The sequence below is a fragment of the Molossus molossus genome, unplaced genomic scaffold, assembly GCF_014108415.1.
Source record: "Molossus molossus isolate mMolMol1 unplaced genomic scaffold, mMolMol1.p scaffold_m16_p_3, whole genome shotgun sequence".
Taxonomy (NCBI): Eukaryota; Metazoa; Chordata; class Mammalia; order Chiroptera; family Molossidae; genus Molossus; species Molossus molossus.
This window is the reverse complement of record NW_023425366.1, coordinates 110,075,820-110,099,528: the sequence shown is the minus strand read 5'-3', so window position 1 is coordinate 110,099,528 and position 23,709 is coordinate 110,075,820. Positions and strand designations below refer to the sequence as shown.

Sequence of the window (23,709 nt, the reverse complement as noted above, 5' to 3'; positions counted from 1 at the left end):
CTGTTGCTTGTTCTCTGCATGTATGTAGCCTTGATGTATATTTCTGTGGTGCTGGGACTGTCCCAGATGCCCTCCAAATGCACCTTGGGCCACTTATGCAGGGAATCATTTTAAGTCCCAGCCATAGCAATGGGCTTATTAGCCTGTAGGGGCTCAGGGATGCTTGGGTGGGGCTGACACACCACGCTTGGCATCAAAGAGGCTAGCAGGTGGCTTCCAGGTGAAATTAATATGCTGGCCACAGCCTCTTAATTGGTTTTGTCTCTGACTGTGAGGGGCACGAAATGAGGGGTTTGTTCTCATCTCATCTGAAAGCACCTCCCCTTCAGAGACTGACAGCACATTGCCGCTTCCATGTCACAAACTGCTCCTGGTGACCAGTGCGCTTGTGTTTTCCCAGAAGAAGCCTCTGTGATACCAGTTTTTAGGCTCATAGTCCTGGGCATGTTGCCTGTTTCCTTCTGGGCTGATTAGGACTGAAAGCAGGAAAAAAGACAGTAATTTCAGGAAAGGGGCCTTAGGCTGGATGTTGTCAGAACTATACAGATGCTCATTCAGCAGCTGTAGCAGCAACTACATTCAACCACTGTTTATTGAGGAAAGTGACCGCAAGTGGCCAGTTATGGTTACCCAACCTTGTAGACATGTTTTGTTTGGTCCGGAAGATATTTTTATTTTTTTTCATTTTCATTTTTTTTTAAAAGTTTAAAAGATTGTTTTTTATTGTGAAACATTTTAAACATACAAAAACTTGAAAGAAGAATAAAAAGGAACTTTAGTAGACCCCTTATCTAGACCAGGGTTTCTCACTTGGCACAATCAACATTTGGGGCTGGATAATTCTCTGTTGTGGGGCCTGCCCTGTGCACTGTGGGATATTTGGCAGCATCCTTGGACTCTACCCACTAGATGCCAGTAGCACCTACCCCACAACCTAGTGATGACAGTAAAAAATGTCCTCAGACAGAGCCAAATGTCATCTAGGGGCAGAATCACCCCCAGCTGAGAACTACTAATCTAGACCAAACAGTTATCAGTATTTTGTCATATTTGTTTTACTGCTATCTCTTTCTCTCCAAATATCCCTTTTTTCTTTCCTCTCTCTCCACCTATCTCCCTCTTTTTTCCTTTGTTTTATGGATGAAGCACTTGAAGAAAAGTTGCAGACATGGCACTTTGTCCCTAAAACTTCAGCACGGATCTCCTAAGAACAAGGACGTTCTCCCATGTAACACAATTCCAGCATCGCATCCAAGAAAAACATTAAAATTCCATAATGTCATCAAATACCCAATCATATTAAACACTTCCCAGTCATAGCAAAAACTGTCTTTTGGAGTTCGGTGCTTCAAACCAGGATCCAGTCAAGCTCATTGCATGTGGCTGTGAAATCTCTTTAGTCTCTGTTACACAGGGTGTTTAAAAACCAACTTAGAACCCATTGCCAGTGTTTAAAACCTGGGAGATTTCACACAGAAATCCAGATTTCTGATTGCTCTTGAGAAATCGGTAGGTCTGGCAACACTGGGCATGCATTTGCACATGGCAACTGTCGGTTACTGCTGAGTGGTGACTGCCCCATTTAAGAAGGTCTCAGATTCACCTCAGTAGCCACCCCACCCAATTTACATAGTGATGTGACCTGCAGTCCCTGGAGAGGCAGTCAGGCTGATCTTAACTGTGTGTGCTCAAGTCAGATGGCCCCATGTTCAATCTTAGCTCAGCCACTTAGTAGCTCTGTGTGACCTAGGGAAAGTTACTTGACCTCTCTGAGTCTCAGGTTTTTGACTGTAAAATGAGATCAGGATGATCCTTATGTAATAGGTTTGTGTGAGAATTCATTGAGACTGGGCTTGGAAGGCTCTTAGCACAGGGCCTGTTATATGGTCAATGCTCAGTGACTGTTACCTTTTATCACCATTCTTATTATTGGAATTTTCTACCTCTCCAGACTTGCATTTAATCTTGGCAGGAGGGGGCAGGTTCAGGATACGAGAGAAGATCTATGCATGACTACAAAAATGCATCGCAAATTGTCGGCATAGGTAATGTTGAAGAACCCTTGCTATTTTGAAGAACCTGGTTTTGCTATTTTGCCGTAAACTTACGTGTAAATTCTTATTTACTTTCACGTTGCTCCCCAGAGAGGTAGGCCCTATGGCGATCTGCCTTTTAAGAGGCACAGTTTGCTTTCCAAGAGGGTGAACAAGTCACTGGTGAGTGGAGGGGTTGGATTGGACTTCAAATTCAGTGTGCGGCCAAAGCACAGGTTCTTGACCACTGGGATACACGCCTTAGAGCACAAACATGCAGGATTTCAGTCGTCTCAGATCACAGAGAAGTGCTTGATGCCCTGCAGATCCCAACACGTGCATCAGAGGCAGTTCAAGGAGCCACTGTAAGATCAAGACTAGCGATGTGTTCTGTGTCTGCCCTTGGCAGGGCCAGCCCTCTTGGAGGAGGCACCGATGAAAAGTGACCTTGGGGGCAGGAACATGTGTTTGAAGCTCTGTACATTTGAGACCACTAGAGAACATAGGGCATTATTTTGCCCCTCTTCAAACAGAATCAGAAATCCAAGTGGCAAATTACATAGCATAGTGTTCTGTGTGTATTTCAAACATGCTTCAGAAGAGCTGGATTCCCTTCTTCCCTTGACTTTTCTCTCTTCTCCCAGCTTCCCTTCCACCTTCCCTTCTTCCTACTTTAGTTATCCTGTGGCTTCCACCAGCTCCTCAGGCTGGAGAAGGCCATCCATGCAGATACTGTTGGCCACAGAAAAGTCTCCAAGTTATTTTTCCTTGCAGGATGTAGTTGTTTCTCTTTGGACAGTAAGTCCTTGCATTTTAAAAATCACCTTCCTTGAAGTCAAGTCTACACAATAAAATGCACACACTTTAAGTGTACAGTTCGATGAGCTTTGACAAATGTCTACAGAGTGTAACCACTACTCCAGAAAATTATCTCACCCATGGCTCTTGAATTCTTGAAAAATAAATGATGCTTCTGGGACAAGAGGAAATGCCCAGGAATCTTATTCAAGTGTGTAAGAGTCAGAACATAATTTAGATCCTGGGATCCCCTTGATGCTTTGAAGCAAGAAGTTGGGTCTCTGAGCTCTGTTCAGAAATGCTAGGGTATTTTATTTGCTACTGCAATTGGAAAGAAAAGGGATGCAACCTTTTTATTGTTGTTGTTCATTAAACAGGCCAAGCTCATTGTCACCTTGGAGCTGATTGTGTTGGCTTGGCTCAAATTCTCATCTGTTGGACTTCACATGGCCAACCCTTCCTCATTATTCAGGTCTCAGCTCAAATGTCACCTTTGAGAAGCTGTCCCTCACCACCCAGGCTTTGTTACTGCGGTCCCTTGCCCCCTTCTGCCCGTCATTCAATGTTCTTTGCTTCATTTCACATTACCATCTAAAATTAACTTAGTAATGCACTGTTTTACTGGTTTATTATCTGTCTCCTTCCATTACCGTCCACTGTAGGGAGTACAAGGACACCAACAGTCTTTTCCACTGTTCCATCCTGAGTGCCTAGAAAAGGATCTGGCACATAGGGGTTCTGGTTTCTGACATCCTGGTTACATGACATTCATTCATTTATGTGCTCATCCATATATTCATTCAATAGGTAATTATTGAGTACTTATGGTATACACAGCCCTGTGCTGAGAGCTATCATAGAATAGTTAATAGTACAATCCTTGCCCCCACAGGGCTGACAGTCAAATGGTGGGAGACAGGCCACACACAAGTAAATCTACAAGTAAATTGATACTAAGTTGGACCTTATGAATTGCCAATCTAATCAGCTTTGACCTCAAAAATGGCAATAGGAGTTTCTCCTATAAGGCATCTGTATTAATCAGGGTTCTCCAGAGAAACAGAACCTATACTAAATATATAAAGAGATTTCTTAAATGGAATTGCAATTGACAAGTGTAAAATCTGCAGAGCCAAGTTCCCAACCAGTTTGAGTCTGAAGGCCAACAGGCTGCTGTAATCCAAGGAAGAGTCTATGTCTCAATTTGAAGGTCATCAGGTGGGAACATTCTCTCTTACTCCAGAGGGTCAGCCTTTTATTCTATTTATGCCTTCAACTGATTGGGTAAGACCCACCTACATTATAGAGGGCAGTCTACTGGACTCAGTCTATCAATTTAAACGTTCATCTCATTCAAAGGTGCACTCTCAGACACATCCAGAATAATGTTTGACCAAATATTTGGGAACCCTGTAGCCCAATCAAGTTGACACATAACATTTATCATCCCAGTATCTTTAGGATCTTGCTACTCAGAGTGTGGCCTGAGTGTGCTACTCAGCCGCATCTTTGTTAACTGGGAGCTTGAGCAGAATCTCAGGTCCTGCCTCAGACTTATTGAAACAGAATCTGCATTTTAACAAGATCCCTTGGTAATGCTAATGCACATTAAAGTTTGAGAAGCATCCAAACTATATGCCACAAATTAATGTCAAATGTTTGGGCATTTGGCTTGCAGCACATGGTTGTTTTTTTCCATTGTCTAATTCATTAACTTTTTTTTGACACATCCCTATTTGTAACGTGTTTTTTAGCATGCACCCCAATATATGCACATTTGTTTTCCTAATAAGTATCTATACATATACCAGTGAACAATTATTAGGTAAATTATAAAGCATACTTAAGGACAGAAATTTTAAACTGAGCTGAAAGTGAAATAGATAATTTTAAATTTGTCACTCATTTTGATGACTTCATGCACTCATTAGCTACAATCTCCAACCGTAATACACATTGAGGGTGAAGTTTACCATTAATAAATAAATCCATATTTCGATCATTCCTCATGAGAGTTTTGATTATTTGGGCTGATTTCATTTTGATCTGAATAGACTTTCGTTATTTTAACCTTGTCAGAAACTGTTGACGAGAAGGGGAAAGTCAACTCTATTGTTTTCTTATGTTTTGTTTTATCAGTATTTTTTTTTCAGGCTTGGGTTTTGTTATGGGGGATATTTTAAAGCCACATGTCTCCTTAGTGATGATTAGCTTAGCTAAAACCAGATAATTCATCTGCATATCCCCTTTACAGGTGCACAAAGAGCAATACAGACTTCTGCCTCATTGGTCCAAGATTCCTGATTCTCACCATCTGATGTAGGCATTCCAACAGAGGGCACCAGCATTAACACACATGTTAAATAGATTTCTCATTTTTAATAACTGAAGACCATATACAGACATTCTCCCATTTCCTCCCCCAAACCAAATCATTGTCTGCAGTGCTTGGAGTGAGTGGACCACACTTTGAAGTCTCCTTGTCCAGGACATGGACGTCTCTAAGAATCCTTTTCTCCACTGCATGCTCTGGGAATGGCTGCTTTGGGGAAAAGTGTCGTTGCTTTGGGACTGGATTTTCACAAATTTCGGCACCCAGGGGATCTGCAGATGGATGGCAGTGCTGGCCAAGTTCACGGTACCTGTCCTGACTAATTACTTTGCTATCCTCTTGAAAGCCTGGGTACTTTGGAATTGTGGGGTGACCCTTTGGTGAAAGTTATGGCTTCTTGTTTGAGAAAAATGCACAAATAAAATTTCCATTCAGTTCCAGAGGGGTGCAGAATTCCCCTGAAGCTCATGATGAAGAACCTGTTCAGAAGTGAAAGGGGCAGATTAGATTTGGGAGGTAAGAAGGGGCCTGAACTCTAATTTCAAAGATACTCAGCTTTGCATCCCAGTCTTCTGATGATTAGCTGGGTTAACTTGGGCAGTTTTTCACTCTGTAGGATGGGTCTAATAACACTCACTTGGAACACTTTCCTTGTTTGCCACAACCTTTCAGCTTCGTTGACCTCATTTGTTCTTCAGAGATCTGAATTCTCTTATGCCTCAGGGCCTTTGCACTTGCTGCACCCTCTGCTTAGAATGTTCTTCCCATCATCTTTTTGTAACCAACTCTTTCTCACCATTTAGGGCTCAACTCAAATGTCACTTCCTCAAAAAGTATTTTTTTCTGATCACCCGTCTCCCTCTTTCTCTCAGTTTATTTAGACTTTTTCTAAAAAAAGTATAAATCACTGGTTTTCAGTATATTCACAAAGTTGAGCAACCATTACCACTGACTAATTCTAGAACATTTTCATCACCCTGAAAAGAAACCCCTCACTTATTAGCAGTCACTTCCCATGTCTCAGAAAAATCCACCATCTTAACCATTTTAATTTGTACTATCAGTGCTTTTTTGAATGTCGCCATCATAACTATCTAATTCGCAAACATTTCATTATCACAAAGAGAAACTCCATATACATTAAACTGTCACTCCCCAGTTCTCCCTCCCCTAGTCCCTGGAAACCCTAATCTGTTCCCTGTCTCCATAGGTTTGCCTATTCTGAACAGTTCATGTAAATAAAGTCATACAATATTTGTGTCTGGTCTCTCTCACTGAGCGCAATGTTTCCAAGTGTCATTCATGTTGTAGATATCAATACTTCATTCCTTCTTACGGCTGAGTAATATTCTACTTTATAGAACCCATTTTGGTTATTCATTCATCAGTTGATTTGGATTGTTTGAAGTTTTTTTTTTTGTTTGTTTGTTTTTTTAACCTCACCCGAGGACATTCTCCCATCCATCTTCAGACAGAGCAGGAGGGAGAGAGGGAGGAAGAGAGAGAGAGAAACATCGACATGAGAGAGACACATCGAGTGGTTGCCACCCATACAACCCCATCTGGGCCAGGGACAAACTGCAACCGAGGTACATGCCCTTAGCGGGAACCGAACCCGGGACTCTCCAGTCCACGAGCCGACACTCCAACCACTGAGCCAAACCGGTCAGGGCTGTTTCCACTTTTATTCTATTATGAATAATGCTGTCATGCACCAGTTTCTCTTGATCATGTTACACTTTTATTTATTTAATTTTGCAACCCTTGTCTATTTATTTAATACATATTTTTATGCTCAACCTTAGAAAATAAGCATCATGAAGGCAGTGATCTTGTCCAGCTCATACACTGCTGTATCTCCAGGGCCTTGAATAGCGCCTGGCACATAGTAGGCAATAAATATTTGTTGAATGAATGAATGAATGAATGAATGAATGTTATTGTTATGGTCTTATTCTTTAGCAGACTCAATCTTTTAAAAAACAATTTTTTTCTTTCTTGGTTTTTTAAAGAGGGGAAGGGAGAGGGAGAGAGAGATGGAAACATCAATGAGAAAAAACATAAATTGGCCGCCTTCTGTATGCCCCCCACTGGGGATTTGGCTCACAACCTGGGCATGTGTCCTGACTGGGAATTGAACTGGTGACTGCTTGGTGCATAGGTCGATGCTCAACCACTGAGCCACACCAGTCAGACAGCAGACTTAATCTTTTCCTCTAATTTATGTGGGACTGTTGCTGTGTTGACCTGTCCCTCTCACATCTGACGCTTTTCACCAGCTGTGGTTCTTTGCCCATTGTCCCATGAGCAAGTATTTCCCCAAGCTCGGGCCCTCTGTACCCTACTCCAATCTCTCACTTGACTGTGCAGCACACTCACATGGAGGGTCTGTGAAAACACAGAGAGCTGGCCCTGGCCGGTTTGGCTCAGCATTTGGAGGGTCGGCCTGTGGATCAGAGAGTCCCGGGTTCAGTTCCCGCTAGGGGCACGTACCAAAAGAAACAAAAACCAAAAAACAGAGAGCTGGGCTGAACTCTTGGAGTTTCTGAGTCAGTAGGCCTGGGTGGATCTGAAATTTTAATATGTTCCCTGGGGATGCTCTTGCCCTTGGTTGGCAGACCACTGAGCATCTCTGCTAAGGTGGGGTCAATTTCAACAGACAAGCTGGGCCCACTCAATTCATAAGTGGTACGTGTGGGCCTCACCCAAACAGCTCATCTTCCTTCTCTGTCTCCCTTGATACGGACTCAGAGGGTTTTAGTTAGTTAGTTAAGAGCACCTGGATAGGTCCTACGACATTGCAGTGTCAGTTGGCCTCACCCTGGAGAAGCTCTCCCTGGTCCAAGAGGGACATGCATGAGGATGTGTATTGCAGTGTTGTTTCAGAGCCAGGGGTTGGTGACCACTGAGGTGTCCATAATTAGGAAATGGAAAAGCTGGGCTGATATTCTGTTGGTTCTCAGTGAAACAATGGGATGTTTACAGCTGGCATCCATTCTGATTGGTCAGTCCCCCGCCATGTTAGTTGTTTTATATTGAGACTATTATTTCTACAGTAAGGAAACTATGGGAGTTGCATATGTTATAATGATGCAAGTGAGTAAAACACACACATATGCAATAATACCTGCAGTATTATTTATCTTTTGAGGATATTCATATACCTAAATAAACACATGATTGAGGCTAAAGAGAAACAAGTGTGTTAGTGAGGTCCCACCTCAGGTGTGAAATCTGTTTGACACTGAGCTTCTTTCCTAGGCTTACATTTAAGTGTGAAGGTTACTGTTATGGGTTGAATCATGTCTCCCCAAAAAGACATCGAAGTACTAACACTTCTTGTCCTCTGAACATTACCTTATTTGGAAATAGACTAGTTGCAGGTGTAGTTAATTAAGATGAGGTCATACTGGAATTGGGTGGGCCCTTAAAAGATGCATGCTTGAAATTTGCTAAAGGGTAGACACACACACACACAAATAGTAACCATGCGTGATGGAAATGTTAAATAGCTACATTGTGGTGATTATTTCTTAATGTATACTTATATAAAAATAACAAGTTATACACCTTAAGTATACACACTCTAATTTGTGCATGATACTTCAATAAATCTGGGGGTTGGGGGAACAGCTTTTAGAGTCAAGAACTTTAAAATGACTGCCATTAATTTTATGGCTCACTGATCTAGCTCTTAAGCAATCAATAGTGATTTTCCAATAAAAATGTAAAGTTAATAAGAAAAAAAAATGCCCATTGAAGACAGAGACACATTAGAGTGCTCTGTAAAGATGGGGGCAGCGACTGGAGTGATGCGGTGTGAAGCACTGAATGCCAGAGATTTCCAGCAAACTACCAGCAGCCCGAAAGAGGCAAGGGAGGATTCCCCTGTGGGTTTCAGAGGGAGCAGGGCCCTGCTAACATCTTTTATTTTTTTTCTTTATTGATTTTAGAGAGAGAGGAAGGGAGAGGGAGAGAGGCAGAAACATCGATGAGAGAGAACATGGATTGGCTGCCTCCGGTTTGCCCCACTGGGGATTTGGGCCACAACCTGGGCATGTGCCCTGGTCAGGAATCGAACCAGCAACCTCTTGGTGCATGGGTTGATGCTCAACCACTGAGCCTCATTGGCCGGGCAACATCTTGATCTTGGCCACCAGAACTGTGAGACAATAACTTTCTCAGTTTTAAGCCACCTAGTTTGTGAGACTTTGTTATAGCAGCCCTGGGAAATGAACACAGTTAACTTTAACACCTCTCAACTTGCTTCCTTATTTATAAAATAACAGCAATAAGAATACTAACCCTTGGGTGAGTGTCAAAGAGATGAAACATGATGATAAGTGGAAAGCACCTGAAACGTTGCTGGTGCCCCAGGTTTACACTTTTCCTCCATCCCCAGCTACTGATTAAGAGGAGTGCCAGCATGGGGTGTGTAGGGATCACACCACATCTTCCATAGTTATACTGTGCACAGTTACACACTGCACAGGGCTGTGAGTACTGACTCTCGTTCAAATCCCAGTGCCACAACTTGCTGGCTGTGTTACCTTGAGCAGGTTAATTTACCTCTCTGAGACTTTACTTACCTGCAGAGATGGAGTAATGATCCCCGTAAGGTGTTTATAGGCTTCTTAGTTGAATTAAGGCATGTAACGTGATTAGCATAGTGCCTGGCTTATGGTAAGTAATACATGTTAGGTGTTACCAATAGTGGGCCATTGCTATACATGAAGTGTTGGTATCTAGCATTAATATAAGGTGGGGACTACATCTTTGGGGTGCAGACACATGACATATATTCATCATTTAGTCCTCTCAACAGCTCTGTTCAGTAGCTAGAACTGCTCTTACACAGCTATTGTGGAAGCACATGAGCTATTATGCATGAAGTCCTCATGGAACCTCTAATTGCACTTCTCTTATTTGCGTACTTGTGTCTTTTCCTCCCTCTTATTCCTCACTAGAGGGGTCCTGTCTTTTGTTTGCAAGCATAGTGCTCAGAGCACAGCAGATGCCAATCATTGTGTTTTAAATGAACAGATTTAAATTCTCTCTTCTTTCAGGGCCCTTGCAGATGTCATGAGGCCCCAGGGCCACTGCAACACTGACCACATGGAGAGAGACCTCAACATTGTGGTCCACGTGCAGCATTATGAGAACATGGATACCAGAACCCCCATAAATAATCTTCGTAAGTAGAGCTGCGTGATCTGTTTCTAGTACCTCATGGTGACCAAGGCGGTGGTCACACTTTCAGACTTCCTGGTGTGTGTTTGGGTCTGTTAATCGCTCCTTTTCATTGACTAGTTAGAGGTTTGATTTAATCTCTCCTGGATGGAGCTGTGTGTGGCATCATCCGACTTTACTTACTTTGTTTCTCTGTGAAAGAGTGATTCACTTGGTTGGTTTCTCAGAATTGGTTCTTCTGTTAACTAGTAGACCACTTGGTTGGTTCAACTTGATTGGATACTTAGTTAACCACTGGGTTACGTGGTTGGTTCATTTTGGGTAGTTAATCTGTTAGCCAATGACCCATTTTGTTGGTTCATCTTGATTAGGTAATTGGTTCACCAATGGTCCATTTGCTTATTTGTCTGCCTCCTCAGGTAGACCAGTTGTGACTTCTAGGTTTTCTACTGCTTTCATTGAATAGACACTAGTTCAGAAGAATTGGATCTATGTTTCATAAAACTAGAATTTCATAAAAGTCCTCCACAAATTACTTTGTGGGTGTTTGTGTGTGCGCGGGCTTGTGCACCTTTGTGTGTTGGGAGTTGTGATTATGTTGTTTTGGGGGGGTGTGCGTGACTCAACAGTAGCAAATGCCATTCTGTTACTCTTTCAAGGAAAGAAAAGGTGCATTTGTTATTGTGTTTTATTCTTTAGCTGATGGAGCCTACTTGGGGATCTTGGTATGCTCCCAAAGATTTTCTTTCCTTTCAAAGGTCTGTATATACAACATACATTATGAATTTGATACACTGACTAATGGGAGTGGGGAAAAACAAGACTTTAATTTTCTGACAATAGTGTACTACTGTTGTTATTCCTAGCAATTATGCTTTCAAGTAACCCCTACATTAAAGTAATGAAGAGGGTTTGGTTTTAGAATAACAAAAGCCAGACAATTTAAAGGATGCACTTAGTTGTGACTGGGGGAGGGGGGTTCTTAAAAACAGAGTTCTGGCATTGAACTTTATAGCCTGGGCCACCTTTGTCGAAGCTCCACGAGTTGCTGCATTGGTGTTTTATTTGTTGAATTATAGGTTAGGACTGTTTGGTTACAATTTTTTTATGCTTGATAGGTAGAGAAATATATGTCTGTGGAATTTGACATAGGTGATGTGAATTCTCTGATTCTGCATGGTCATAATTTTTCATTGCCTTGGAAATGTTACAGTACGTTCACAAAGTCAATGTTTACATGATTCGAAAATGGGCATCAAATAGAATGTCTTGGGTTTCACTGTTTTAAATAATTCAACGTTATTTATTTATGAACCAGGTCATAAAATGGTATGAGAAGAGCCACATTTTAGAGCAAAATACACCAGCCATTGGAAGTTTTATGACCACATCTCACAGCCGTAAACGATATGTTACACTGCACAGACTCTGACATCAAGATTGCAGTGTCCAATTCTGGCTTCGGTGGGAATAAGAGCCTTCTCTTTTCGGTGGTGCTGGGAAAGAAGCTGAACCTATGTGTACTTGGATCCAAAACACCATAAGTGGGTGAACGTGATCATGTAGTAGACAAAGCTGAAATTTTGCTGAGTCCCTGGCTATAAAAGGTGACTGTTAATCAGTTTCCCGTGAGACATTTCAATCTTTAGGATGATTTTGAATCAGCACTCAAATGGAGTGACAAACTTCTTGAAGTCATCTAAGTGTCATTATTCCACCATGCGAAGGACAGGATACATGAATGAATCTTGCTTAATAAGGGGCTTTTAAAAAAAGTTGTACTGAAATAAATTACTGCTTAGAAATGAGCGTCTAGGCACCCAGTAATTCAGAAATCTCTTGTGGCAGGCTAACTTGGTTTATTTATAATTCTTGCTTTTAGTTTTTATTTGTGTCTCAGTAATCAGGGTTCTTTTATACCAAGAAAAAAAAATGTGTCTTGTAGTATTCTACAGGGTGAAATATAGGGGAGAATTTCAGGTGTAATGTCGCAAACTTTGCATCCTCACAAGAATGATCACAGATGTTAATTTCATATAATCCTGCTAGGTTGACCCAATTTTTATTTCCTAGAATTCCTGTAAATGTTTAGAAAATAAGACACATATAGCTTTTCCACAGATTTACATTAATATGTTTAATTTATATAACTAATTCAGTAGTTGGTAGTAATGTTAGCTTTTCTTGTAATGACTTTATCTTTTTATTGATCTATAGGGGTTATTTGTATATTATAGACACAGGGAACATTTGCATGTTCAGAAGAAGGAATGATTTTGGAGTTTACTAAGAGGATAGACTAGATGACTTATATTGATCAGTTATTAGGGGTTCAAGAAGTTAACCAGTAACCAGAGCTCACTTTGACCGATAGAGAATTAGGAGAGAAGGAATTTATTCTGATAAATGGAAAATTGCCAGCTCTTGGTGCCAGCATTAGAATGCACCTATTGACTATAAAAGCCTTTTCTAGACATTGTAGAAGTTACAAAGAGTTACTATTACAAAAAATGAAAAGAAAGATATGTCTGCCTGTGATATGCCAAAAAGGGGGCACATTATGCTATTTTCAAGGTGCTCTTCACTAAACATCCAAGTTACCAGATTTGACTGGGAACCCAGTAGTCCCAACTTAAAATATCTTTTTCATTTCTATTCGATGACCTACTCGACATTGCTTTACGAGATGCAATCATCTCCATCTATTTCTCTCTGCTCATCTTCTTAATTCTAATGGTAGATCACTTCCTGATCTTTCCTTTATGCTTGGGTCAGGTGCTAAGAGAACCAAAAGTCAGGGTAGAAGTCTGGATATTTAGAAGTAGGTAGTGGAGAAGGACTAGGGTGAAGTCAGACAGGGAGGAGAAAGCTTCAATTTGGGGACATTTTTGCCAATCTTTCTTTATGAATTTCCTACAGTTGCTTTTTCCTGTGATAGGCAGGACTTGCCTCTTTATCCAAAGATGGGTTTTTCTTCAGCTGATGCTGTTCATGTTTTTTTTCCCAGGCATTCAGTGATATTGCCTAAAAATATTTAGTCTGATAATCAAAAGGGCCTCGACCTCTTTGATTAACAGGATGTAGATTCAGATGAGATAGTGATTTTCTGCAAATGCTCCTTGGCTTCTGTATAATTATAGTTTGCTTTTGAAGGCACATTCTGTCCTCAAGTGCTATGAATGGACTCTGTCTCCCCCACCCTGGCCTCCCTGCCTGCCAGTAACATCCCCACCCCTTTTGGGAGTGTAGAGTAAATATAGGTTCCTTTCAGTCTTAAGAATGGGAGATGAGAGTGAGGGGCTATGGATACAAGGATACAACCTGGATCAGCAATTCTCAGCTCCTTCGTGTGAACAGCACATTTTATTCATTTATTAGTTTTAAAACATATTAAAACAATTAAAAAATTAATTTTGAGAAAGAGAGGAGGGGAGAGGGGGAGAAAGATAGAAACATCAATGAGAGAGAGCATCGATTGGCTGCCTCCTGCATGCCCCCCCACTGGGAATTTGGCCCACAGCCTGGGCATGTGCCCTGACTAGGACTCGAACCAGCAACCTCTTGGTGCATGGGTCAATGCTTAACCACTGAGCCACACTGGCTAGGCATGAACAGCACACTTTAAAAAAAATATTTTTTATGTATTGATTTGAGAGGGGAGGGAGAGGGGGAGAGGGAGAGGGAGAGAAACATGGATTTGTTGGTCCATTAATTAATGCATTTATTGGTTGCCTCTTGCATGTGTCCTGACTAGAAATTGAACCTGTAACCTTGGCGTATTGGGACGACACTCTAACCAACTGAGCTACCTGCCTAGAGCAGCCTACTTTTATTTATTTATTCATTTATTTATATTTTTTGGTACATGCCCCTAGTGGGAACCGAACCCGGGACTCTCTGGTCCACAGGCCGATGCTCTATCCCCTGAGCCAAAACAGCCAGGGCCGCATACTTTTATTTTTAAATAAAATTTTAATTTTGATATAATTTTATATTTATAGAAAAGATGCAAAGAGCATCTTTGCTTGTCCAGAGTTCTGTATACGCCTCATGCACTCTCCCCCAATGTGAACATCTTACATTACTGTGGTACATTTGTGAAAACTAAGAGATCAACACTAATGCACTATTTTTAGCTAGACCGGAGATACTTGAATTTCACTAGTTTCTTCACTAATGCCTTTTTGCTGTTCCAGGATCCAATCCAGGATACTACATTATGTTTAGTACAGCAAACTTGATAGTAGAATTTTAGTTGTGCCGTATTGTTTAATGAGGTAGTAAAGACTAGAACCAATACTAAATAAGGCAGCAGCAATTACAAAGCCTTTATTGCCACAGTATAAAAGAGATGTCTTCCAGTGTTTCTAAAGGCATCCATATAAAAGTACTCACCTGGTCAGCATTGGAATGGACCCAGTTGCTGTCACGACTGTGATCTCACATACACACTCATGGCTCTATACGAACATATGGCCCTCTTCCAAACAGAGTGATGTCACACTGTTTGCTTTACAGCGTAATCTGTGCAAGTGAGACCTCACCCCAAACTGAGGAGAAATGCTGGCTTGACATTTTAGAACACAGAATCCATCAGAAAGACCAGGCTAGTTTTAGCCTCACCCACCCCTACTCCCCCAGGACTATTCCCAGGTGGATTTACAGGGAACCATATGAAAAGCAGTTCCACGGTTAAGTTTCTGAAGATGTTATACAGCTTGTGTCTAGGGCCAGATGGATTTCTATTCATTTTTCCATATTTACCAAGGCACTCAGATGTCCTAGACTTGACTTTTGGAGATACTGGTAGGAATATTTTCAAATATTTTTTAAAAATTGGGAGGAATGTCCTAATCAGGAAAGGCAGAAGGGTAAGTATAGATATAAGAATGTATAAAAATGAAAATTATGTAAGATAGTGTAATATTAACAGTACCTTAGAGAGCATTCTAAGTCCCCAACACATTGAATCTTCAAAACCTTATTAGGTTACTACTATTATTTTTACCATCATAAGGAGGGGACACAGAGACTCAGAGAGGTTAAGTGGCTTGTCCAAAGTTCATACAGCTACTAAATGATGGAACTGGGATTTAAACAGAGCAGTTGAGACCCCAAGGTCGGTGTTTGTAACCACTGTACAATGACTTTTCTTTGTGGTACAGTTGTTTGCAACATGCCAATGAAAGATCCATGAACACTCTAGGAAGAGAGCTGTTTCCAAAATATACCCCAGGGTACTTACTGCCTTGTGATGAGTTCTTCCTCAGGAGGAATAATAACTAGCATTTATCGAGCATTTGCTACTTGCCAGGCACTATATACTAAAGCTTTGAATGTATTAGCTCATTCATACTCAAATCAGCCCTCAAACAGCCTGGCTTATTCCTACCCCAGGGTCTTTGCACTTGCTGTGCTTTCTGTCTACAGCACACTGCTCCCTGGACTCTCCTCTTTCATAGCTCACCCTCATTGCCACCTCATTAGAGAGGACTTTCTTGTCTACCTCTGGCCTCCAAGTCACCTATTTTTCCCCAGGTCACATTGTTTTCTTCATAACTTTTGTCCTTTCTGAAATGGTCATACTCATTATTTATGCCTCTTGCACCATAATGTAAACTCCGTGAGAACAAATGCTTTGTATTTTCACAGCTACACCCCCTACGGCAGGAACTGGGCTGGCTCATGGCAGCAGCTCCATAAATTTTTGTCCAATGAGTGAAAAAGCCTGTGGAAGAGCTATCATTTTTCTTGTTTTATGACAGAGAAAACTGAGATTCATGGAAATTAAGGAACCCATCTAACATGACAACTAAGATTTACTCTAAAACTCTCCAGGAAAATATAAAAGTGTGGGGGATGGTAGATGAAACAAAATGAGGAAATTATTACTGCAGCTGGGTGACCAAACAGAATTATTCTGTTCTATTTTTGTGTATATTTGAAAATATCCACAATAAAATAAGAAATCAAAGAACTTGTCCATGATATCATAGTTAATACAGGGCCAGGATCCAAACCCAGGTCTGTTGGACTCCATAGACTGGATGAACATCGGTTATTTTCTGGTGAATATCCAGACTCAGGAAGGGTGGGAATCAGTACCACCTCAGGGATTTCAGTAGGTGGAGTAGGTAAAGATAGCATCACTATCTCATCTGTTCTTAATTTACTCAGTCGCTATGTCCTTTAGTCACATGATCCAGAGAGAGAAACTGTGATTGGTTTCTGACCAGCCAATGGCCTGGCTTCCCTTGGATCAGCTGTCTGACCCTGGTTCAATCAGTTGGGTGGGGTGCAGTAATCTCAGAACTGTGGTGGGGAAGGTTTTCCAAGAAGGTCATAATTGAGAAGCGGGGTGGGACAGAGGTTACATTTGTTTTATTCACTCCTGTATCTCCAGTGCCTAGAAATTACAGTGTTCAATAGAAGTTTAATGAATAAACAAATGCATGCATGCATGAATGAATCTCTAGTTCAAGTTCCATAAGAAGCCAGGTGGAACTCAACTTCAGGACCTTGTGATTTTGAATTTTGAGGCAAGTGGGCTAATTCCAGCTCATGTGAGGCTTTAACTCTCTTCTATGAAGCCTCAGCCACCAACACTGTTGTTTCTGAAACCAAAACACTTTTTCTACAGTTTGGTAGACTAGCTGTTCCATGTGAAGATCTATGACTGTAATGGTTTTGGCCCTTGGGTCAGTAAATTGCAAGTTAAATAAGAGTTAGGGGGTAGATCAACTAAATATATTTGTAGGTTCAGTGAAGTAGCCTGAATGGACTTTGTGTGTTAGATCAAGAGCTCTGGTTTTCTCTCTCTCTCTCTTATTTTTTTGTTAATTCTCACCTGAGGATATTTTTCCAATAATTTTTAGATAGAGTGGAATGGAAGGAGGGGGACAGAGAGAGAAACATTGATGTGAGAGAGACACATCAATTGATTACCTACTGCATGACCCCAACTGGGGCTGGGGATCAAACCCGCAACCCAAGAATATGCCCTTGACTGGAATTGAATCCTCAGCCCTTGAGTTTGCAGGTCAGATGCTCTAACTGTTGAGCCAAACCAGCCAGGGCTCTGGTTTTCTCTTGAAGTACTCAGTGTTATAGGTGAGTGACATGTGGACAATGCTCACTAAATATGTCCAAGATGCCTTTGAGATAGTGCAACAAGGGAGTTGGGAATATGGGCTTGGGAGGTATCTGCTGTGTCACCTATTAGCTGTACAGTTGTGGAAAAATTAACTTAATTCTCTGAGCCTCTGTTTTCCATCCTATAAAAGGAGTAAAATAATATTTTTCTTACAAGATTGTTGTGAGGATCAAACGAATGAACACATAGAAAGAACTTAGCATAATGCCTGCTGACATCAGTGTTGGTGGTTACCATTATTGTTTGTGGAATGAGTGAACACAAGTGCTAAAGTGGTCTGTCCACCAGGGGACAATGACCCACATCAGCATGAGTTCACTGTGCAGTTGTCTTCACAGTGAAAATGTTTTCATTCCGTGTGCCAGCTGATAACACAAGTTGTGTGTGTGGTGTGTGTATTTGTTACTAATGTTTTTGATGCAAATGAGATATGAAGAAATGATCAATTCCTTCCCAGGGAAACAGCTCTAATGGAGCAGCTGTCCCATTCTTAGCCATTTGTTCTCATCTTTTTTTTCTTTTATTCCTGTTAAAAACCCATGAGCTTTTGTTCTGCTAGGAATATTGATTTTAATATTTATTTACCCTGGCAGACAAGGCCAATAGGAATCTATATGGCCTCATACATGTCTTGTATTTCTACACAGAAAGTGAGTTGTGTGTATGTGTGTGTGTGTGTGTACACATGCAAGCAACAGAAGCAGAGCCCTTAAAACAAACAAACAAACAAACAAACAAACAAACAAACAAACAATCATCACCACTTTCTGTAAGCCATCTTCTGGGCTCTTTTCAAAAATTGTTACTAATGCTGGCCACATGGCATTGCCTAATTAGATTTACATTGCCTTTCCAAAGTGCTTGCAACCAGCTGTAGGACTATTTGTAAAGAAAGCCCAAGTGCTCATCACAGTGTCTGGTTTAGTTTAAAAGATGCCAAGTTCAATTCCTTCCACACTAGGGAAAGCCTATCCTCAGACAGAGTTCCTTTGGGAGAGCATTTCTATTTATATATCAGAATTAAATGATGCAACATGCATATGATGTGATTGACAGTATGGATAAAAAATGAGTAATAAAAAAAACAACAACTGAATATCATGTTTCTGCACCTATTATATGCATGCATTTTACTTCTCACAACTCCAAGAAATAATTGAAACAGGTATTTTCACCCACAAGTTATAGATAAGGAAATTATGATTCAGAGAGTTTAAGTAACTTGCCCAAGGCCACAGAGATATTTGGTAGGAAGTTAAGACTCTTTCTGGCATTAAAACTTGTACTCTATTCATGACCTTTCTCATGCCTTTCCCAAGGACCCACACTGGGTGATGTACCAGATATGTCTCTTCTCCTCCTTATTTATTGATTTCCACTAAGAATCAGTGCATTAGATTACACTCATCCTTGAAAATGGATGGACTGAGATAAAGTCACCATTTCTGTCCCAAAGGACTCAGATTTTGGCTGTTTGCTTTCTTGTCATTAATATTTTCATTTGATCAATCAACATTCAATTGATATTGAGCTCTTGCTACGTGTCAAAGTGCGAAGAATTGGAGGTATGAGAATAAATGAGGCAAAAGTAGGAAATATCCTCTTGGAACTTATGATACATCAGCAGATGGAGAGTAAGTAGACAGGTGACTGCAGAGGGGTAGCATAGGAATAAGTGCAGGATGCTATGGGAGTATGCAGGAGGCCTCTTCAAAACACCTGTGATTGAAGGACAGGGAAGAGAGATTAGGACAGATTTTCCTTAGAAATTGATATTTTGCTCTGTAAGAGAAATACTCCCCCAAACTTTGGAAGAATCTAAGTAAAAAACAGCAGAAAAATTTCATGTCATGACTTTTCTTATCTTTGATAGAGGGGAGAATGATCAGTCTTAGAATAGAGATCTCCCTTGTAGACCTGATTAGTTTTATATACCTTATATAAAGGGAGAAGATTTTGTTGGGTTAGGGTCACACTGCATTTGCTAGGAAAATAAAAATGCTATGTTGACCTGGGGAGATCAAAACTTAAGGGCCAGCTATCAGGAGTTGAATACAGTTTCTTTTCAGAGAACTCTTATTTAGTTAGCTTGCTTTTCTTCAAGATTAGCAATGAATTTTTCTTCATTTAAAAATAGCAGCTGATATAAAATTAAGCAACATAGTTTAATACCTTGATGCATATATTAAAATAATTTATAATAAGGTTTGAGGAAACTGCCTAAAATATCCCAATAAGAATTCTCAATAAAGTTAATTACAAGTTGAAAAGGAAATCCCATTATGTTAGTCTGAGATGCAGTTAATGAAACTAAGTGTAATCATAATCTAAATATTTTATTAAATGGGGGCTTAAAGTAATTAATTTTGGTATTATGCCTGGAGTTTTACTTGTACTAGACTGCCATGCTCAAAGCAGAGCCGGTATTTTTTTTTTTTCATTTAAATGCAACTCTTTTTCTAGGGCTATGAACCTTCACCCCAAAGATCTGTCCATGGTGCTGAATCACTTCCTGAACTTAGTTCCTTTTTATCTCAGAATTTCAAAGCTGGAAGGAACTTTAGGAATCATCTAGCCTTTGGTTTACTACACTTTTTGTTTCAAGGATGATTAAAAATAAAAAAATAATTGAAGAACTGGGGGACCAACATAGTGTCCTAACTTGAAAGAAAGGCAATTATGTAAAATGTAACTATTAAGTACTGTCACCATCATTTCTTAAATGATAGAGACATTTTAACGCAAAGCATTTAAGTAATAAATAGTTCTCGGAATAAAACACAATTCCTAAATAAAATGACACTAGCTTCATGAAAAGCGCATTCCACTGTTCTTTTTGTTTTTTTCATTTATGTTTTAACCTCCAATCAGTGGAAAATGAGAACATGGAATTTATTTTTGGTAATCACTAATCATTCCTTAGGTAGTTTGGTCATTGAATATTTATTGAGCACCTGCTATGTGCCAGGCACTGGGTGGTGGTGCTAGGGGTACAGAGATTAGCAATGTGTGTATATGCATGTATGTACATATGTTATATATGACTTCATAGAGTCCATTTTCTGCATGGTACAAATAATGAAACTGCAATTCAGGAAATTGTATGTTTTTCTGAAAGTTACACAACCATAAAACTTGTAAGGTTAATACCGTTTTTAAAATATTATTGAATATTTGGGACACAATTACGGATAAAAAATACCTTTTGTCTTTGCAGTTATCTGAAATAGCAGTTATCTGAAATGAAAGAAGGGATACACTTCATAGGTAATGGTGCAGCATTGCATTAGTTTGATGCCTCACCAATGATCCAAAGGAAGCCCTTTGGAATATTCAGATATTCTTGATATTTTAACAAAATATTGAATTTTCTAAAGCCCATGACTTGGAAACTGTGCAAGGGCAGAATGTGGTATTTGATTTCCTTTACTGGGTTGTAACAAGGAATGGAGAAAGCACCTCATTCTTGAGAGGCTTTATTTGAAAAATTTTAATGCATGTATTTAAAGTCAAAGAAGGTTATCAATGAAACAATTCTTTGTTATCAGGAACATTGTATAAGCATGTTTTAAAAAATTGTTTCTTATGAACATTTGTGTTCTGCTAATCAGCTTAGAGGTGGCTAGGTTCAGATTCTTGTACTACTTTTTTGAAACGTGTGTTACTATTTTAATTTAACCTTGCCGCTGTCATTAATAATGACCTCTTTATAGACACAAATGTGATCTCCAGTCACATAATTATTAATTCTATGTAAGCTAAAATATTACATTTATTTCAACATGAACTAGGTCCATAACTTTGTTGTTGAAATTTTGGAGAGAGAAATTACTTACTTCTAGGGTTGCTAGAACAACGAGATGTACACCTGGAGATGCTGGAATCCATCTCACTACCAAGGAGAGAATCTGCCACGAAATAAAGGCAGAATGGAGAAGCGAAGTGAGTTTAGTTTTGATGATATTGTTTGAGTTCCTAGATCCAGCCATATCTGAAACCATGGACCAAACTAGAATTACAACTAAAATATACAGCAATCAACTTGAATAACCAACTGAAGATTAACTGAAGAGAAATTTTATAACCAAGGATTTAAGAAGGAACCACACTGAGACTGGTAGGAAGGGCAGAGACGTGAAAAGGGCTGGCCCTGCTTCCACAGGCAGCAGCTGAGATTCTGGAGGAATAGCTCAGCTGCAAAAGTTCCCCTGAGAAGTGTGGGGCCTCCACCCCAAGCTGGGTTTCCCAGCACAGAGCACCAGAGCTGGGAAGAGGCACCCACATAACATCTTGCTATGAACATTGGCAGGGATTCTGTCCACCAAAGAGAGACAGCAGTCTGCTAGAGACACAGGCACCCTCTTAAAGGGCCAGCAGAGGGAGGACAAAGTGGATTTGAGTCATGTGAGGAGAGACTGGGCTATGTCTCTGGGGAGAAATCTAAAGGGACAGCTGCCAGGATCCCTGTGCTGAGTCACTCTCCCATACCACAGATGCCATCTTTCTTGGGTGGAACACGCCCCTCCATACAGCATCAGCCTGGGGGAATGCAATAGCCCTACCCTCTGGACTCCCTTTCACCCCACTCTGTGGAACTTACAGCCTGCTGAAGAATCAGTTTTCTTGGCTGGGGATTTACAGGTCTGGGAAGACTCAGTGGGTGTCAGTGACTGAGTGGTCTGGCTTTCAGCAGAGGCCATTCTTACCACTTTCCCATGAGCCTGACTGGTGCCTCACCCTCATGGAAGATCTGCTAGTCCCATTCTCTGGGATCCCAGTTGCCCCACTCTTCCAAGTCCTGGTGGCTCCATCTTGCTAAGGTCTGGGCAGAATCTGGGACAGACTGACTTGTGTGGCTCTGGGGTGGGGGCACTCCCCCCATCTTCCCTCAAGCCTGACCAGCACCTCCCTTTTCATGTGTGATCCACTAACCCCATCCTCCTGACTCCCGGTGGCTCTGCCCTGCTGAGAGCAGGCTCCTGGCAGAAAGTGGTACAGACCGAGTTGTGTGGCTCTAAGACAGGGGCCAATGTTTCCTCACATGCCTAACCGAAGAAGAGCCCTCCTTTCACATGGCCAAATCTTGGTCTCTTTGGGCCTGATAAAATATACTGACCTCATCCTGATGACTCCCTGAAATCCCCCTTTCCCCACCACAAAAATGTACGAGCACCCAGTGGGTGGCAGCTAGACATGGTATACCCAGGAACATTGCTGAGTGGCTTTAGACCTAGCACTGGCACCAAGTTTGAATCTGTATAATCTGGTGAACACTATTTGCCCCTACCTGGTGACTACCTCATACAACTTGAGTACTGCCAGACACTCTTTCTGTGACTGAGCCTAACAGGCAGCTGGGACCTGGAGGCAGATGGAGGCAGATCTTGGACTGCCTTGAGACTTTAGCTGACCTGCCCTCGGGCCCAGTGCTGGTAATAGCCAGCCTGTGGCACTGCTTAGGACTCCCTGTGCACACCCAGGTCCAGCAGAGGCAGCCACAAACTAAGGATTGCTTTGTAGCTCCAAACAGGTTTCCCAGTGCCAGACACAGGCAGTGTCTGACATTGGCTTGCACCAGAATCCTTCCCAAGAGGCCCCAGAACCAACACACCCAGCGACCATCTTCAGGCAACATCAGAGCAGGAGTTCATCACCACCAAACCAATATTATAAGAAAATTTAAAGAATTTTCTTTAAGAAGGAAGAGGAGGAGGAGGAGGAGGGAGAGGAGAGGGAGGAGGAGGAGGAGGAGGAGGAGGAGGAGGAGGAGGAGGAGGAGGAGGAGAAAAAAACCCCAGAGTAACATAGTTAAAAAATAAAATGGCAATAAATGCCTACATATCAATAGTCACTTTAAATGTAAATGGCTAAATACTCCAATCAAAAGACATAAGGTAGCAGAATGGACAAGAAAACAAGACCCATTTATATGCTATCTACAAGAAATTCACCTCAGAATGAAAGACACACACAGACTAAAAGTAGAGGGATGGAAAAAGATATTTCATGCAAATTAAAATGAAAAAAAGAAAAAGTTGGAGTAACAATACTTATATATGACAAAATAGACTTTAAAACCAAGGTTATAGTAAGAGACAAAGAAGGACACTACATAAAATAAAGGAAGCAATTCAACAAAAGGATATAACTGTAAACATTTATGCACCCAACATAGGAGTAGCTAAACATGTAAAGCAAATCTT

The 23,709-nt window shown here is 40.9% G+C and overlaps 1 protein-coding gene across 2 annotated transcripts in view; it reads left to right on the top strand.

Moving 5' to 3' along the window:
• The window catches only part of SHISA9 (shisa family member 9), a 288,404-nt gene that overhangs the window by 3,272 nt on the left and 261,423 nt on the right, over positions 1–23,709 (top strand). For both annotated transcript variants that reach the window (XM_036280282.1, XM_036280283.1), the window contains exon 2: positions 10,230–10,357. In XM_036280282.1, coding sequence (XP_036136175.1) covers positions 10,230–10,357 — 128 coding nt within the window. The remainder of the gene's footprint in view (positions 1–10,229; positions 10,358–23,709) is intronic.